At 35.4% G+C, this 19,260-nt stretch overlaps 1 protein-coding gene across 1 annotated transcript in view; it reads left to right on the forward strand.

Moving 5' to 3' along the window:
• LOC150065633 (zinc finger CCHC domain-containing protein 7-like) overlaps positions 1-19,260 on the forward strand; it is a 47,005-nt gene that overhangs the window by 16,857 nt on the left and 10,888 nt on the right. The window contains exon 5 of the mRNA XM_090329375.1: positions 1,420-1,455. Coding sequence (XP_090185501.1) covers positions 1,420-1,455 — 36 coding nt within the window. The remainder of the gene's footprint in view (positions 1-1,419; positions 1,456-19,260) is intronic.

The raw sequence follows: 19,260 nt of genomic DNA on the forward strand, positions 1-19,260 counted from the left end.
AGGAAATGAATATTTAAAGACATATTGTAGATCAGACCTTTCTGTGTGACTATGTTTATAAATATACATATAGTCTTAAGAATTTTATAACCTACAACTTTGTGACTTTCAATTGATACTAAAATATTTTCCTCTGACACTAGATGTGCTTTCTAAAATTAGTTTCCTTTTGTAGTTGAGGTTCATCCTGAAATCCCATTTGTATTAGTGGCTTTTTTTTTCTGAGAGACTCTTTGGAAAATGGCATTGAAACGAAAGGTGATCACAATCAATCTCATTTATACACCCTTCATTAGAGAATTACATAGGATAGCAAAAATGCATAAGAGGTCACATTTTTAGTGCGGTTGGAACATGCTATTATTTACTTTTTGTATAATCATGAAATGTATTCTTAGAAGAGATCTTGCTAGTATAATGTATTCCCTGAATTATTAGTATGTCCATGGTATTTACAAGATCTATCTTAGTTTTATCATAAATATAAAAAATAAATGAAATTTTCAAACAAAACTATAAATTTACATTGACTTTAAAAATTGAAATGTACTTGGTTTAGTGTTGAAATTATAGATATGATTATTTTTTAAAACTTTCTGCTATCAGCAGTTATTTTTCTGAGACAATGGTAACTTGATCAACTAAATAGTATCATTAGAGAGTCTGTCTCCTTACCATAATGTGGGTATAAGAAGATTTATATGTGTATTCATGAGAAAATGTCTCCTAACCACTGATGTTTGTTTTTGTTGCTTTTGAGTATACGTTTATTTTGTTGCTGCCTATTCTGACTTCAGCCCATCTTTTACAAAATGTTGAGTTTTTACAGTTATTTTTCTACAAATATGAGTTTGCAGAGCTCTAATATTTAAGATGAGAGGTATGGACTTTCAACTTGTTTTTGTTTTTCAATTATCTTTTTTTCATAGAGTACTAAAGGTTAGCAACAAATGATTAGATAGTGGATGGCAATAAATTAGAAATATATAACTGCATTGAAATCTTTTTAAAAGTAGTTGCTGTTAAATTGTTTTCTATCATACTTCCAAAGCTCAAATGTTCTTTTAAAAGATACACTTGGTAAGTTCTACTGATTTTGACCCTTGCTGTTCATTTAGCAGTTTAACTGAGTTAGGGCTCTTTATCACATCTTAGTACCTCAAACTTCTAACCTGAGAAGAAAAAAGAGAGAGAAAACTTTGTTACTGGCTTTCTGACAATGGCAGGGAGTGTGTTAAACCAGTGTAAAATTCAATTAAACTGTCTAGCCAGGTTTTTGAAGCTGAAATGCAGACCCTTTCTGTTAAGCTTCTTATTTTCCTGTGACCGACACCGGTGGATGCTGGGTTATGCCAAAACCAACAGGCTGTAAAGTACCTTGTTTCATGCTCCCAGATGATCAATATTTTTATTTTCCAGGCTTGCCCAGAAATCTGGAGGCAGTATCACCTAACGGTGAGTAGAAGCACCTTTTTTATTTTCCCCAAGATCCAGCCTATTTACCCTTCTCTGAACTGCTGACCATAAAATATAGACAAGCATCTTCTGCTGGAAGATAATAAACATCTGGAGAGTTTTTGTACTGAAACAGCAATAATATGCTTTTCTCTTCTCCCCTGCCCACTAACCTGTCCTTTATCTTTCTCTTCCTGAAAGATTTTGAAAGATTTTTTATCACTCACATCATTTAATAATTGAATCATAATATCGCTCAGTCTTCCTGGACTATATTTATTAACTGGAAGGGGAAAAATGTTAGACACCAAGAAGAAATAGTAATAAGTATCTTTAAAATACTATATTGCAGCATTCCTTAAGGATATAATCCACAGTATCTTCATTGTCCTTTTTCCATTATACCTTTACTGAATCATTTCAAATATATTTTCAAATGGAGCTAGAAAAGGCTTAGTGTGTCCTTCATATTATAGCACATGTCAGTTGTCCTTAAACCTTAAGTCTTTCTTGACTTATTTGAATTGAGTAAATGTCTACTTAATATTCAAATTATTCACTTTTATAATTTGTTTTTATTATGATTTTTTCTAAGTAGAAGCCAAAACATAATTGCTATAGTATCCAGTTAGCTAATACTCAATATCATTGTCAGGTTTACTCTTATTATTCCGCTTAATTTCAGAAATTCACTATAGCCCTATATAATTTTAATATGATTTTAATTAAGTTATGCCACATACAAGAATTTAAACTGTAGTTGTTAAAAGTTTAGCATATTTTAAAAGGTTGCTTATAAAAATATTGTAAAAACACAAGGCTTTTGTGAAACAAAGCTTCCTTCTGCTTTCCTCTAACAAATAAAAGGTAGACCTATTTCCCAATTTGTCTATCATAGACCCGAAGGCAGGCATTGTATCAGGTGTTTTCACATTTTGTTATTGCTGTTTACTTGAAGCTTTTCAGTAGAAAGCTATATAATTCCTCAATTACCCTTAAGGTCCCAAATAAACATTAAAAGCTTCAGTATTATACCAAAAGATATACCCATATGTATTACATATACATGTGATATATGCACTGTATATGAACACAGTATGTTTAGTAACTTCTTTATATCCTATGACCTCAGAGCCTAAACTTAACTAATTATATTTTGTGCTCATCATTATTTTTATTGGCAGTATTAGGTAATATCCTAACAAATTTGACATTGTATTCATTTCATTAGTTCTTTTTCTCTAATTCAGGAATTCCAATTTGAAAACCTAAAGTGTGGGAAGTGTTATGCTAAAGCTACTGTTTTTCATTCTTTGCACTTTGTTCTTTCATGTAAGTGTTTTTGAAGGGTAAACATAGATTTCAGCTTTAACAAATATTTGACAGTTTGTTCAGTATCTTAGCTTCTCAGAAACATAAATTTTAAAAAGAATGGTTAGGACAAAACAAATAACAAAATGAGTTTGCCTTTGGTGATATATATATGTGTGTGTGTGTGTGTGTGTGTGTGTGTGTGTGTGTGTGTGTGTGTGTGTGTGTGTGTGTGTGTGTGTGTAGTTTGTAGGTAAAATAAAGTGAATCAGAAAACTTTGTTCCAGTCTAGATGGCTTTTCAAACTAATATTGAAATTGCCATCACAGTTCCTAATTATCAGGTTTTAATGGGTAATGAATTGACTGGGCAAGCATAAATGTTAACAGTAGTCTGTTTATAGATGTGTTACAAATATTAATCCATCTAAAGTAAAATAGTTTTATTAACTAAATTATCAGTATATGGGCAATGCCTAAATGTATGCAATTAAGTAATTTTCAGTGTTGAGTAAAAGCAAGATGCATGCTGATTTTAGTCAGCTTCAGTTCTTTTACTAAGCGATGGACTGCCATCTATTGACTCATAGTAGCCCTCACATGTGAATGTGGCATGAATCAAAGCAATGACCAAGTAATAAACTAGGTTAGAATTGATAAATTCATTTAATTCAATTTACTTAAAACTCTGGAACTTTCAACATTTAATCATGGGTTCATTTGTTCTTAAAACCAAAAAAGTATCTGTTGTTTACCCCAATAGACTGTTTTATTTGAGGTCAGGGATTGGAAATGTTTACATTTTCTCAACTACTTACTTTTATCTGCCTTCCAACTAATCCGACTAGGTCATTTACCCAACAACATCAATTTACTAACTACAAATCCACATCTATATAGGGAATTACTTTCCCAAAAAAAAGAAATCTGTAGTTTAAACAAAATACTCGTTTCCAAATGGTTAAGTTGAGTAACATAAATGGACTTGTAAAATGGTTCAGATCAAAATTTCTTAAAATGTTTTGAAATAAGAGGGTTATAGAAGTGTTCACTATTTTCAGCAATCTCATAAGAGATAAAATGGAGTTTCTCTTAATTCTGACTAAAACAGCTCTCTAACCAAACTTGCTCTCACTGAATAGATCATTCAAAAGGTTTTATGCTAATAAAACTCTAAAACAGATGCATGTACATATCCTAACAGCCATTTATTTATGCTGTTTTTCTTTATTAAATTTTAATGGCTATAAAATCATATAATTTATTGTATTCAAATTGTTGATTTGGAGACCTAATTGGGAAAAAGAAAAGCATTATTTTCATTTTGCAATTACTTAATTTCCTTTAAGAGTTAATAGTTTTACCTTCTCCAAAAATGTCTGAAAATTTTTAATTTTTTAAAGTATAGCTCTATTTTTGCATTTTAATTTCCGCTTTTTGCTCAATTTTCAGATTTTTAGTGAAGCCTGACTGAATATTCTTTTTTCTCTTTTAAATAAATTAACTATTCAAGGAGGAAAGTCCCTATCCCCAACCCCATCATTTACTATTTATGTATATATTTTTTAAATCTAGGCCAACCAATAAAATGGAGGCTATCTGTTGTCATGCATTGGACATTTGTAATCTTGTTTTTAATGTACTTGTTTCTAAAGTAACTTGGAGTTTGCTGTATAGAGGCTATATATAATGAGAACCAAAAGGGACAATGTATTTTTCATGTTTAATTTGGCCTTTGTATATCCTATTAAAAGGTAATACAGACAGCTCCTCTAACCATTTATTTTAGTTGCAGATAAAAGGACAAGAAGGCAAATAAAACTTTTACATAAATTATATTTTAACTATAATATTTAATATAATGTTTGGATTGCTTAGAGATTATACTTAGAAGATTAAAATACTTATTGTGTGGGAAGTAGGGAGAGTAGAGAAATGAGTTTCCTTGCTTCCTATCTGTCCCAGAAAAAGCTATGGCCAGAGTTTAATGGTAATCAATTGTAGTCTTATCTGGACTAGTTAAATGGCAGAGTATGTTATGGAACCATAGTTAACAATATTCCATTTCATTGTGCCACTTTGTTTTCTCTGCTTACCTGGAAATATCAATCTAAAATGTATTTTCTGGGTTTCCAAGTATGAGAATGTTTTCACAGTATGAGTTCTACACTAAATGAGAATTTTATCCTCTAAAGAATTGTATGCCATATGTCACTGAGTGTGCATCCTAAACTAAATGTCCATGGGAATTTAACTTAAGAACTATGTTTTATAGTCCAGAAGGAAGAAATAAGAAAAGCTTTATCCTGGGATTGTAATGTAAGAGATAGTAGATAGCAATTTTCTAACTGCCTAATGATAAAATGGGATGTTTTTCTTTAAAAAAAAAAAAACAAACCAAAAAAAAAAAAGGGGGGGGCCAGGAGGTTAGCCTGGTGGTAGAGTGCTTGCCTAGCATGCACAGAGGCCCGGGTTCGATTCCTTGGTACCACATACATAGAGAAAAGCCAGAATGGTGCTGAGGCTCAACTGGTAGAGCTCTAGCCTTGAGAAAGTCCAAGGACAGTGCTCAGGCCCTGAGCTCAAGCCCAGGACTGGCAAAAAAAAAAAAAAAAAAACTTAAAATGAGAAGCAAAGACTTTGCAAAAGCAAGCCTCACCATAATCTTTTCTTCTCTTTGGGGGCAGGGAGGAGGGGGAATGCGCACTCTTAATTGGATATGTGTTGGGAATCTTAAATATCTGAGTGCTCCTTAACTATAAAACCAGACTGCAATGGACAAAAAAAAAACTGTGCCCACACAGTATGTATCTGGTGACAGGCATCTTTTCCTGTGTTGATGCACATATTTGTGAGTGCATTCAGTGAATATGTTTAAGAAAATTGAACTAGAAGGGTTGGAGATACAGCTCAGTGGTAGAGCACTTGTATATACTCCATACACAGGTCCCTAGGTTTGACTACCAGGGCACACACACACCCCAGAACTAATAACATACTGCTTTTTATAATAGTAACTCCAAAAAAAGTGAAGCCTAATTCTCACTGCATTTTGAGATTTTCCAAAACAAATGCTCTTGGTACATTTTTTATAGGCTCGATACACATTTTGGAGGGTGTGAAATTCAGATTATCACAAGCTACCACTGTGTAAGGTCATTTTAGAAGCTCCTGTTTGGGTAGTTCAATTTACTTTGCCACTTTAAGCCAGGATTGCTCTTATATAAATTATAAGGGAGTTTTTCCTATGCACACCTAGTTATCCGAGTGTTTCTATTAAGACATCTGCCAAGATTTCAGATTTTATTTTTTGTTAAAAATGACTTTACTACCAAAGTACTACTAAAGTTAATGTGATTATGGCTTGATAATTCAGGAGATGAATGTCTGCTGTGCTTTAGAACCATCTTTTTCTTACAGCACTACAAACTAGATTGCTTTAGTTTCCAAGTTACTTGGTATTTGAATGAGAGGTTTGTATTTGTTTCATTTGTTTTGCTTTGTTTTCTGCCATGCTAGGGACTGAACCCAAAACCTTCCACATACTAAGCATGTACTTTGCTGCTGCGCTGCACCCCCAACTGCAACTAGGATTTTTTTTAATAACCCTTGATAACTTCTTAAGACTTAGCATAAGAAATGAATTTGGACAGTGACTAAACATTTTATCAAATGGAAATTTTACATAGTTTTATATTAATTTTAAATATACTTTTCTTTAGGAATTTAATGTCAAAATTATACTAAAGTCTTGACCATACTTTAAATTTAATATAAAAGACAGTTACTATCTTTACAGAGTACGTTAACTCATTTTTTTTTAATCTTTACTCCCCTGGCATCTTGGACCAGACTTTGCCAGAACATATCATTGGAAGCATTTAAGAAGTATAATTTCAAAGCAAATGAAAATTGGAATTACCAGTCTCAATAAAAGATCCATTTTAAAATAAATACAATTTTCTAAATCCATCAAAAAGCAGTATTTTAAAGCTTTTTCTGTAAAGTGGAAAAAGTAAATGCTATGAATTATAAATATATGCTTTTTTTCCCTCATGTTTCTTCAGATATTAAAATGTCATAAATATATGATTGTTTTTGGATGAAGGTCAAATAAAATACATAGATCTGGATGTAATTTCTTTAAATTTATTGAAATATACAGAAGAATATTAATATTTCTTTTGAAAGAAATATTAAGGTATTCATTCCCTTTACAGAGAATTTTCAGCTTACTTGATTTTCAGTATTTCCGTACAAGAATTAAGTTTAAATAAAATTTTGTTTAAATAGGAAATCAATATGGCATCTTTTTAGTAGATTTGTTTTCTTGCATTAGTGAATTTAAATAATAACAAATACTGTATCACAATAATCCTAATTTAGATTGTGGTTCAGAGAGTGATGCAATGAAAAGTATTTAATACTTATACAACTTTGGAAAGAGAATCATTTGCATTAGTCATACTACATATCTTTCATGACTTAATCACTAGTCATATGTTAGTTCATTTTTTAGATAGTATATGTTGCTCAATAGCAAACTGAATCAGTTCTACACATAATAACATCCTTTCCTCATTTGACAGAAAAAGTCCCTGTGCTTTTTGTCTGCCTCATAGTGGCTGGGAAAAGACCAGTAAGTTTTTAGGACTTAACCAGATGAGCTTCAAGTTTTACTTCTGTTTTAGGATTTTGAAGAAGTTCTTGTGGCTACCCATTTTTTGTTAGTAAATTTTTTTTCCTGAGCTGTACGGAAAGATGGGGAGTGACATTTGGTCTTTTATTTGCCTTTTCTCTCTTCTTTATATGTGTTTACTTTCACTTAAAAAGGAATTACATTTAAGTCATTATAAGCACAATTTGCTCTTGATGATTAAATGACATGGTAATTAAATTCTGTTTTTTAGTGTTTAAAGTTTCAAGAGATATGACATCCTTTAAAGTTCTTTCTTTCATCTTATTCAAGAATTCGTCCTTCATATAATCTCAAAATAAAATGTGTACATGCATGCACATATATGAAACTCAGTCCTGGAGCTTGAACTCAGGGCCCAAGCATTGTCCCTGAGGTTTTCATTTTTTCCCCCTCTGTCATGGGACTTGAACTCTGAGCCTAGGTGCTGTCCCTGAGCTCTTCCTCTCAAACCTGCCACCGCCCGGACCCCTGGGCCTGGGCACTGTCCCTGAGCTCTTCAGCTCAAGGCTATCGCTCTACCCCTTGAGCCACAGCTCCACTTCTGATTTTCTGGTAGTTAATTGGAGATAAGAGACTCACAGACTTTAGTGCCTGGGCTGGTTTTGAAGTGAGAGTCTCGGGTTTCAGCCTCCTGAGTAGCTAGGATTACAGGTGTAAGCCAATGATAATTGGAGATAAGAATCTCACAGAGTTTCCTGCTTGTGCTGGCTTTGAATGGCAATCCTCAGGTGACAGCCTTCTAAGTAGCTAAGATTATAGGCAAGAGCTACTGGCATTAGAGCAAAGTAAAAACAATGAGTTTTTTAACTCACAACTTGGTACTTTGAAAGAGTACTGCTGTTTCAACAAAAGCAAATATAAATATAAAAACCTGGGGCCGGGAGTTTGGCCTGGTGGTTAAAGTGCTTGCTTGCCTAGCATGCATGGAGACCCGGGTTCGATCCCTCGGTACCACATACATAGAAAAAAGCCGGAAGTGGTGCTGAGGCTCAAGTGCTAGAGCTCTAGCCTTGAGAAAGTCCAAGGACAGTGCTCAGGCCCTGAGCTCAAGCCCAGGACTGGCAAAAAAATAAATAAATAACTAAATATAAAAACCTTAAATTTTTCTACATTCATGTAGCTGAATATATCATAACGTGTAATTTTTAAATCTGAAATGTGCACTACCTTTTTGTCACAACAAACATACACATAATGAATAGACAGGTATAAAATGTGGAAAAATTTCACTATATTTGAGTGATTATTTTTCATGTTTCTTAAATTAGTAAGGCATGTCATTCCTTAAATATGCTGTAAGTGATTGAATTGGTTATATTCTTCTAGATATTGCTTTGCAACAATAAATAGAAATAAGGTATACTAGACCAATAGCATTTGTATTAAACATTCAATAGTAATCCATTGAAGTGACATGGAAGATTACGATAATTCCTATCAGTGTTTAGCAATAAACTGATTATGAAAAACGAGCTTTTAAGGCTACAGGCCAGTCATTTGAATAATGTATAAGACAAAAACTCCTGAAAGGATCCTGTGGTTTCTTGCCAAAAAGTACAAAATTCAGAACAATGTCTCTGAACTTGGTGTTGTATTTCTGTTAAGCTGGAGACATCACTAATAGATTTAAGTTAAATTTAAGTTTAAGATTTTGGAAGCATTGTCTATTCAGTAGCTAAAAGTTAATGAATTATTATTCAAATTGATCAGATTTTAGACTTTAATTGGTCATTTAACCCTCATGTCAGAAATTCATGGTAGTAATGTATAGAGTCACACATTTATAGATAACTTTTACCAGCTATTTTGAGTTTAGCACAATGGTCCTCATACCAACAATTCTGGTTTTTAAAAAAGTATTAAGTGGTAGAGCTCTAGCCTTAAGAAATCCCAAGGACAGTGCCCAGGCCCTGAGTTCAAGGCCCAGGACTGGCAAAAATAAATAAATAAATATCACGTCCTTCAGACTCTTATCTCCAATTAACCACCAGAAAACTGGAAGTGGCGCTGTGGCTCAAGTGGTAGAGTAATAGCCTTGAGCTGAAGAGCTCAGAAACAGTGCCCAGGCCCAGAGTTCAAGCCCTATGGCCAACAAAAAAAAAAAAAAGAAGAGGGGCTGGGAATGTAGCTTCATGGTAGAGTGCCTGCATTCATGAAGCCTTGGGTTCAGTTCTTTACTACCATATAAACAGAAAAAGCTGAAAGTGGTGCTGTGGATCAAGTGAGAATTCAAGCCCCAGGGAGGGAAAAAATAGAAACAATCTGCTAGGGCTGGGAGTTTGGCCTAGTGGTATAGTGCTTGCCTAGCATGCACGAAGACCCGGGTTCAATTTCTTGGTACCACATACCTAGAAAAAAAAGCCAGGAGTGGTTCTGAGGTTCAAATGGTAGAACTCTAGCCTTGAGAAAGTCTAAGGACAGTGCTCAGGCCCTGAGCTCAAGCACAGGCCTGGAAAATAATAATAATAATAATAACAATCTGCTGGCTGAATTGCTAATTGGTAAATACAAACTACTTTCATTTACTTCATATAGTATTTTGAGGTGTTTTTTTTTTTTCCTGTCAATCGTGGGACTTGAACTCTGGGCCTTGCACTGTCCCTAAGCTCTTCGGCTCAGAGCTACTACCCTACCCCTTGAGCCACAGCACCACTTCAGTTTTCTGGTGGTTAATTGGAAATAAGAATCTCACGGACTTTTTAGTGCCTGGGCTGGCTTTGAACTGTGAGCCTCAGATCCCAGCCTCTGAGTAGCTAGGATTACAGGCATGTGCCACTAATGCCTGGCCCCAGCCCCTCTTTAAAAAAAAAAAAAAAAAAAAAATCATGCTGGGTGGATGGCTTACACCTGTAATCCTAGCTACTCAGGAGGCTGAAATCTGAGGATTAAGATTCAAAGCTAGTCCAGGCACAAAAGAACCTGAGACTCTTATCTCTAGGTAATCAGTAGAAAATGGGAAGTGGGCCTGAGCTCAAGGGTAGGGTGGTAGCCTTGAGCTGAAGAGCTCAGGGACAGTGCCCAGGCTGAAATCAAGCCCCATAACCCATACACAAAAAAAAAAGATCATATAGAACTGGATTTACTGGATATATGCTTATAAGTTGCTACTTTATATAAATATACTCCTTTATATATACTTGTGGAGATTTCTACATTTATTTGCAGTAAAAGAACAAAATATTGGGTTGTGTCAACATTATTTAATAAAAATCTCTCAATTTTAGACAGGCACTAGTGGCTCACACCTATAATAGCTACTCAGGAGGCTGAGATCTGAGGATCACTATTCGAAGCCAACCTGGGCAGAAAGTCTGAGACTCTTTATCTCCAACTAGCCACCAGAAAACTGGAAGCGGAACTGTGGCTCAAAGTGATAGAGCACTAGCCTTGAGCAGAAAAGCTCAGTGACATCGCCATACCCTGAGTTCAAGTCCCATAGCAAACAAAAATCTTGATTTTGTCTTTCTTGGATTTTTTACCTTTCCTTTATTTATAGTTGTCTGCATTTCCTCCTTATTTTACTGAAGTCCTTAGAAAAATGTGCTATAAAATTTGTCTAGAAGCTGGGAGACATATTTCTAAATTAATTACTTACAAGGGAATTGTATCAAGGGAAAAGTATGTCACCTTTGGAAATGTACTTTGGTTCAGTGCCATCCTACTTAAAATACTTGTAAGGATCTATGCCTTCATCTGACAAGGACTAACTCCTAATAGGATTTTTGTATGTGTATGGAGAGATTGTAGATATAAAAGTATGTCATACAGTATCTGCCACATAGAACGTATTTATCAACATGTAAACTCTACTCTGGCAGGCCCATGTACAGCACCTGTAGAGATGAGCTCTGGACTGATAGCACAAGTACAAGTCATTGTAATGTCTTTGCCAATGACAAGTAGATCCATAATGAGCTTTTACCCCCAGCCTCCTAACAATGTTTCTTTTTTTCCACATTTTTTTCTTTTTCTGTGCCAATCGTGGGACTGAACTTGGCCTGAGTGTTTGGACTCAAGGCCTGGCCGCTGTCCCTGAACTTCTGTGCTCAAGACTAGCCCTATACCACTTGAACCACAACTCTTATTTCAGATTTTTGGTGGTTAATTGTACATTGGAGTCTCAAGGGCTTTGGAGCCTAGTCTGGGTCTTAATATTGATCCTTAGATTTCAGCTTCCTGAGTTGCTACAATTACAGGCAGGAGCTAAGACTCCCAGCTACAGCGTTTCCTTCTTACAGTTACTGAAGTTTGAATACTAGCTGTGTCTTCTGTTAACAAAATTATTTACTTTAGGGGCCGGGAGTTTGGCCTAGTGGTTAAAGTGCTTGCCTAGCATGCATGAAGACCCGGATTCATTCCTCAGTACCACATACATAGAAAAAAGCCGGAAGTGGTGCTGAGGCTCAAGTGGTAGAGCTCTAGCTTTGAGAAAAGTCCAAGGACAGTGCTCAGGCCCTGAGCTCAAGCCCAGGACTGGCAAAAAAAAAAAAAAATTATTTACTTTAGAGATTGGAGACATGACTCAGATCACAATAAGCCAATGAATGAAAGTGTCAGATACCAAGTTTGAGTCCCAGTCTTGGACAGAAGCGGGTAGGGAGAGAAGGGAAGAGAGAGAGCCGCGCATCAGTTTCCATTTTCTAATTATATTTGGAAAGGAATAATTCCTTTCCAAAGAAAAATGTCAATAACTTGTTTTGATTTATTTTAGAGACAAGATCTGGCCTTATAACCTAAGCTGGCCTAGAATTTGTAATCCTCCATCGTCATCCTGAGAGCTGAGATTACTGGCATGGCCACCACATTGAGGTTAGGGTAGCATAGCATTGAGGTTAGGTTAGCATAGCAAACAAAGTATTTCCCTATACTTGATGAAATTATTGTTAAAGAGATTTATAATTATAGTCAGGCACTGGTGGCTCAGCCTGTAATCCTAGCTACTCAGAAGGCACCATCCAAAGCCAGCCTAGGTGGGAAAGTCTTTTGTTTTGTTTTTGTTTTTTTTGTGGGTCATGGGGCTTGAACTCATTTGGGTACTGTCCCTGAGCTCTTCAGCTCAAGGTTAGTACCTACCCTTGAGCCAAACCCACTTCCCATTTTCTAGAGGATAATTGGAGATAAGAGTCTTAGGTCTTTTTGTTCCCAGGCTGGCTTTGAACCTTGATCCTCAGATCTCAGCCTCCTGTGTTGCTAGGATTATAGGCGTGAGCCACCATGCCCAGCAAAAGTCTTTTTTGAGACTCTTATTTCCAATTAAAAAACAGAAAACCAGAAATGGAAATGTGGCTCAAAATAGTAGAGCACTAGCCTTGAACAAAAATTGCTCAGGGACAAGCACCACAACTGATCAAAAAAAAAAAGTGTGGGGCCAGGAGTTTAGCCTAGTGGTAGAGTGCTTGCCTAGCATGCACGAAGACCCAGGTTCGATTCCTTGGTACCACATACATAGAAAAAAAAAGCTGGAAGTGGTGCTGAGGCTCAAGTGGTAGAGCTCTACCCTTGAGAAAGTCTGAGGATAGTGCTCAGGCCCTGAGCTCAAGCCCAGGTCTGGCAAAAAAAAAAAAAAGTGTGTGTATGTGGAGGGGGGGAGGTGTCTGTATGTGTGATTAGAAATCACAAAAATATTTAACCTAGTGCCTTCCTAATGAAACATGATTATATAAAATGCATGCCATATATAAAAATGCAACACATGTTTAACATACAAAGGGCCCTCGGTTCAGTACTCAACACCAAAAAACTAGTCATCACAATTAAAAATGTGTAATAAATCCAGACATTTGTGGCTCATACCTTTAATTCTAGCTACTCAGTAGGCTGAACTCTAGAGTATCATAGGTCACAAAAAAGGCAGAAAAGGGGGGCCGGGAGTTTGGCCTAGAGGTAGAGTGCTTGCCTAGCATGCACAAAGACCTGGGTTCGATTCCTCAGTACCACATACATAAAAAAAAGCTGGAAATGGTGCTGAGGTTCAAGTGGTAGAGCCCAAGGACAGCACTCAGGCCTTGAGCTCAAGCCCAGGACTGTCAAAAAAAAAAAATCAGAATACAGATATATATCCTAGAATATAAACTCACATTAAAAGAAAAAAGGCAGAAAAGTCTTGAGAGACTGTTTCCAATTAACCAGCAAAAAATAGTAGACTAGATATATGGATCGTGTGAGTGGCTCCAAATGTGAGACAAAGTCTAGCTCAAAGCTCTGAGTTTAAGTGCCAGTACTTAAAAAGTGTGTGTGTATATGTATAGCTACTGAATGTCCAATAACTTCAGTGCCATCTAAATACTGTTTCTAAAAGCAGATACAAGCTAGGTGCTGGTGGCTCATGCCTGTAATCCTAGCTAATCAGGAGGCTGAGATCTGAGGAACATGGTTCAAAGCCAGCCAGATACAACAGGCCAGTTGGACAGGCAGTGAGAGTCTTTATTACCAATTAACCACCAAAAAACTGGAGTGGTGCCTTGGTTCAAGGGGTAAAGTGGTAGCCTTGAACTGAAGAGCTCGGGGATGATGCCCAACCCCAGAGTTCAAGCCCACAACCAACCAAAACAAAAAACAAACAAAAAAGGCAGATACAGCATAAAAAGTTGCTTCCTATATAATGAGAATAATATTAAATTATTCATATATAACAGCATTAATACATTCTCCTCGTTCTAATCAGATGAGAAAGGAAACAAAATAGCATATCAGTTTTTTGCATTTTAGATAAAACTAGTTTCTACCATGCCATGTCTGGTGTCCTAAAACAGCCAGTTTTCATAGCAAAATGTAATGAGTCAGTTCTGCACACTCTAGCTGCATTTGTGTATATGTCCAGTACAAAAAAGGCAATAATAGAATTACATGCTTTCTCAGTGCATATGATATATAGTCTTTTGAAGAACATTCCTATCTACCCTACATTTGTTCCTTATTTTAAGACAAGCAAGAGCCAAGATGGGACAAATTGTAAAAGCAAAAAAAAAAAGCATTACTTTTCCCTCTCTTGAGCTATGGTCCTTGGAGCTATGGAATTCCCTGCCTTTGTGAATGATTATTAACAGTATTTCAGTAGAATAAGTGGAGGTTGAAAGAGGCATGAATGTGTTATGTGAGTTATGGTTAAAATGAAAATCTGTTTATTTGGATCCCCTGTGAACAAGCTAATAAATATAATAGAGCTAATAAATATAATAGAGCTATAGTTCTATAGTTTTTCAGTGGAGACTTAACATTAGTTACATGTAAACTGCATTAGATTTGAATATGCTAAACATCTTAGATGATTGAAAGATGTATATTAAATGTTTTCTCTGCTTTATAGTATACCCCCATAAAATCTGCAGATAAAATATTCGTGTATTCTTTTCTGTCTTTATACATTCTGCCTTCACACTGTCCTCATCCTTACACCCTGCATCAAAGCTTGTGGTCCTTTTCCATCTGTGTACTAAAAGGTTTCTTTGTAAACCAGGCCATTTGTCCGTCATTGTTTGGGGTCCAAACAGTGGTAAGATACCCTGTCACCGATCCCACACGCTATGAATGGCAGCTCCTCTCCGGACAATTGGTGGAAGGGCTGAGAAATATTCCTGAGAGGATTATTTAACCTTTCAATTTAGAGGGCACAAAGCCTGGCTGATTAATGAACTTTCTGATGGAGGCCGATAAGCGGATCTATTTCTTTATTTCCTCTAAAAGTGATTCCTTCTACTGTCCATATTACTATAATCTTAAACATAAAATGTGGCAAATAGATTAAAAAACAGCACTAAAGAGTTTATCTGCCTGGCAAACTGAAGGAGCTAAATTAAAATTGGTAATGACAGCAGTGGCTCAGCCTCATATATGGTTTTTAAATGCACTGTGTATTTTGAAGAGACTTATTCTCCAACTCGCCTGGTAATGACTGCGTTTGGTGCACAGACTGGGGCTAGCTTCTGTTATCCCCACCCTAACCCTCCCCCCTAAAAAAATGAGTTGTGTTATCTGGATGGCTGCAGACACATACGCATCCCCCTTTCTCACTGCATGGGCAGACAAGGTCGATAGCATTACAAGGTATTTGTGGCAGTGCTTGTTTCAGTTTTCAGAGCTGCCAGTTTCCAGGCGGATTTGAATTACAAAAGAAGAAGCTGGCATGAAAATTGAAAGGTTTTATCGGCTGGTCTGAAGCCTCATAGCACATTGCTTATTTATGCAGTCCATTTGCACCAGGAAATATAAAAAGGAAATACATTTTTAAAATAAGGCCATAAAGACCCAGATATGTTTAAGATGGCAAATAAAATATAGATACCTATAATATCTTTCCAGGAAATGATTTTCACTTAATGTTGCACATTACTTCAGAAGAGCATTTATGTTGCTGTCATAAATTTGTGCGTTTGTGTCACTATGTAGGTAGTCTCTGGGGATTAAGAAGGAAGCCTTTGCTAACTTACTTTAAAATTAAAATAGACAGAGGGATAACTCTGCAGTTTGAGAGCTACATTGGAAATATTTAAATAGGGTGGTAAATTAAACTTAAACTAACATTTTTGCATTCCATGTAAAATTAGCTATGGCCCAGTGAATAAATGCCACTACCTTTAGAGAAAATTGGGATGCTTTTTAAGCCAGGAAGATTTGGAGCATTCAGGGAGTGAATTACAGTGATCCTTACTGTCTTGCATATGTTCATTGTTCTCTGTTTACTGATAATTTCCTTTTTGTTGTTGAGGGGGGTTGGTAGGGAAGGTGTCTCATTTACGAAAAGAAAGCTCCTAATTTAGTTCATTTAAAAGCTTTTTACAAAACTTGGTGATTCTTTTATATTGCTCTTCAAATATATTGTACGTTTTGCCTAGTGCTTAATGTTGTAAGTATGTAATCTTTTTCACTACTTAGATTTATACCAATAATTCACATTTGTTCATGTTACTTTAGAATAGTTTGGGCTTATTGACAAAGACACTCGTGCAATCCATTAAACTCTGAATTATGTAAGGTGAAGACATAAGTATACAAACATAATAATACAAGGCTTTTGCTAATTAATGGCTTTTCTACTGGTCATTTCTAATCCATACTAACTCATGGTTTGTAAAACTTCAGTGTATCAAAAAGAGAGATAGGAGAGAAGTTAGGTGTGTATATGGAACTATGAGATCAATAAAGCAATATTTTTTTTTGCTACAGTTCAAATGAACACTGCTGAAGAACCCATATTCCAATAAAGCAAATTACTCTCAGTTAAATCATGAGCAATGCAGTTTTTTGTAATTTTCATTTTTACCAGTATCTGGTACCTTTCTCATGTTTTAATGACCTAAACTAAATTACTTCATGTAGGGTTTAGAGGAGTTTTTAAAAAAAAAAAAACAGAAAAATATCAAAAGCAAACATATCTGCTGCATGCTAATGATATGCTGTACATTTTTTTCATGAATTTTCATAAGGATTTTTCTACGTAGCATGTGTGGCTTAATGATGTAATCACCCGACAGACTAGAAAATGCTCCAAAGGAGACGTTCCGGTCTGTTGTGTACGTAATACATGTTTCAAAAATCCGCCTAATTAAGGAATTACCCATTGGATTGGTAGTCTGTTGGACATATCACCTTCTTTCCCATACATAAAATAATATGTGTATATTATATATAGTACTTTCAATTCTTTTCTTAGGAAATGGGGGGAATTTAGTGACATTACCCACTAGAATACAAACAAATTCTCTTTGCACTAAGAAAAACTTTTTAAAAGCTTTAAAAAAATTATAAAGGAAGCATTGTTTTAAAATAATCCCAAACCTTCAGCTTGGGAAGAAAATTTCTCCCAGTTCTCTTCAGAGGGATGTGAGCGACTATTTGCCAGAACTGTCACCAAATAGAAGACTTTGTCTAAAACCATGGTGGAAAGAGGCCTAAAGTTCAGATTGCAGGTGTGTTTAAGGACCCAGCTCAGAGACCTAAATTCAAGGGAAGAGTATGTCTATCGTTGCTAGTTCATTATTGCCTGCTTATACATTCAACCTCATCCCTTTACTAAAATCTATTTGTCCAACTTCATTTCTCACTTTGATTCCCTTTGGCCTGAGGTGATAATGATGTTGAATTTCCTTGAATTAGTACATTCTTTTGGCATTTATGTATACCAAAGGAAAGGAAAGAGCTCCCATTCTTCTTTCCCTATCTACTCCTTATAAAACTAAGTACTTAGAAACTATCTCTGGTCTTTTTAAGATCACTAGTAAACAGAAGGGAAAAAATGTGTATTTTAAATTCAGACTTTTTTCTTCTCAATACAAATAAAAATAGGTGACTTCAACTAAGGGAGCTTGAATATGATTGCAAGCTTTCAGTTTAGATAACATTTTCTTTAGAAAGAAGTCTTATTTGATTCCTTAGGTTGAATCTTTTTAATATATAAACATTGGGGAAAGAGTTAGGTTATTTAATTTGTTAAAAGAATACGTTGATCTCATATTGGTATAGTATCTCACTTTGTTATCTGATATATTGAATTTATTTGTATTTGGATATTTGAAATTTGATAGGGAAGGGGGGAAAACCAAGACAGGTGGGGGGTGTGGGGGGGAGGGAAATGGGGACCAAGACATGTGAAAGGGTATCAATGTATGTGAATTAATGCACCTTCTATCTGGCAAATATCATGTAACCCTTTTACTAATTACAATAAAAAAATAAAATAAAAATTAAAAAAATAAAAATTTATATGTGAAGGTCAAAAAAAAAAGAATACGTTGATTTGGGGGAAAAATTTAAGAGTAAGACTGTTCTCAAGCATGAAAATCATATTGACTTAAGATAATGTGGGTAAATGCAATTATTGAGAAAGATCAGAGATAATTACTACCTTCTCAGTGCTATACATTGTTTGAATACTTTTGCTGTTTTTAATGTGCCTCTTAGTATATGTTCACATGAAAACTGCATTAATTAAAGCATGCAATCTCTAGTCGATATACATGGTTATAAATAAAATCTATTTTGTGTTCACAAAAGTAGAAAAATCCTTTAATTAGTGAAATTAATTGCTCCTATATAGTAATAAGTGTCAATTAGATGCAAGCCCTCATTGGATCAAAGTCAGTTTAGATAAGGGCCGCTCAAGGTCACTGGGGGAGATGCCCAGCAGGTTTATTTGCATAAAAAATTACTGTTAGAAATAGGACACTGAGGCAGCTCTAGCCTTTTGATCTCTTGGCCTTTGTCATGGAGATTCCTAGTAGTGAAGGGAGTGAGGCCAGTGTCCCAGATAATGATTAACTGTTTTAATGGCGTTCATTCATTCACTCAGCACTAACTACTCATGCAGAAAAAAGGGTTATGTAAAATGACATTAGAAGAAAATCATTTGTAATCGTTGCATTGGGCTGCACTTTGAGGAGACATTAGAAGTAAATCCGTGGCGTGGTAGGCTTATGCGTTATCTTCTGATATTTACTGAGTTTACTGGTGCATGAAAAGCTTTCAGCAAGAATAGCAGATGGGATGGACCTTTCATAGGTAATGCTATCTACCGGGTTATTACTTCTATATATTGATAGTAAAGTAATCTCCAAGATATCACCCAACAAATATAGATTCTTTAAATGTCTGTAAAAACAAACAAACAAACAAAAAGCCTTTCATGAATAGTTCACTTGGTATACATTGAGTCAAAACATTTTGACTTCAAAAAAGTTCTAAAACTATATTCACTCTTGCTAATAACTTTTTGTCGGTAGTACAGGCGCATGTGACAGGACCCTGAACCCAGAGTTAATCAGTTGACACATTCTGCCTTAAATTGGATCTTTACTGTTAATT

This window comes from Megascapheus bottae, chromosome 3, assembly GCF_031878675.1.
Source record: "Megascapheus bottae isolate mThoBot1 chromosome 3, mThoBot2.hap1, whole genome shotgun sequence".
NCBI lineage: Eukaryota > Metazoa > Chordata > Mammalia > Rodentia > Geomyidae > Megascapheus > Megascapheus bottae.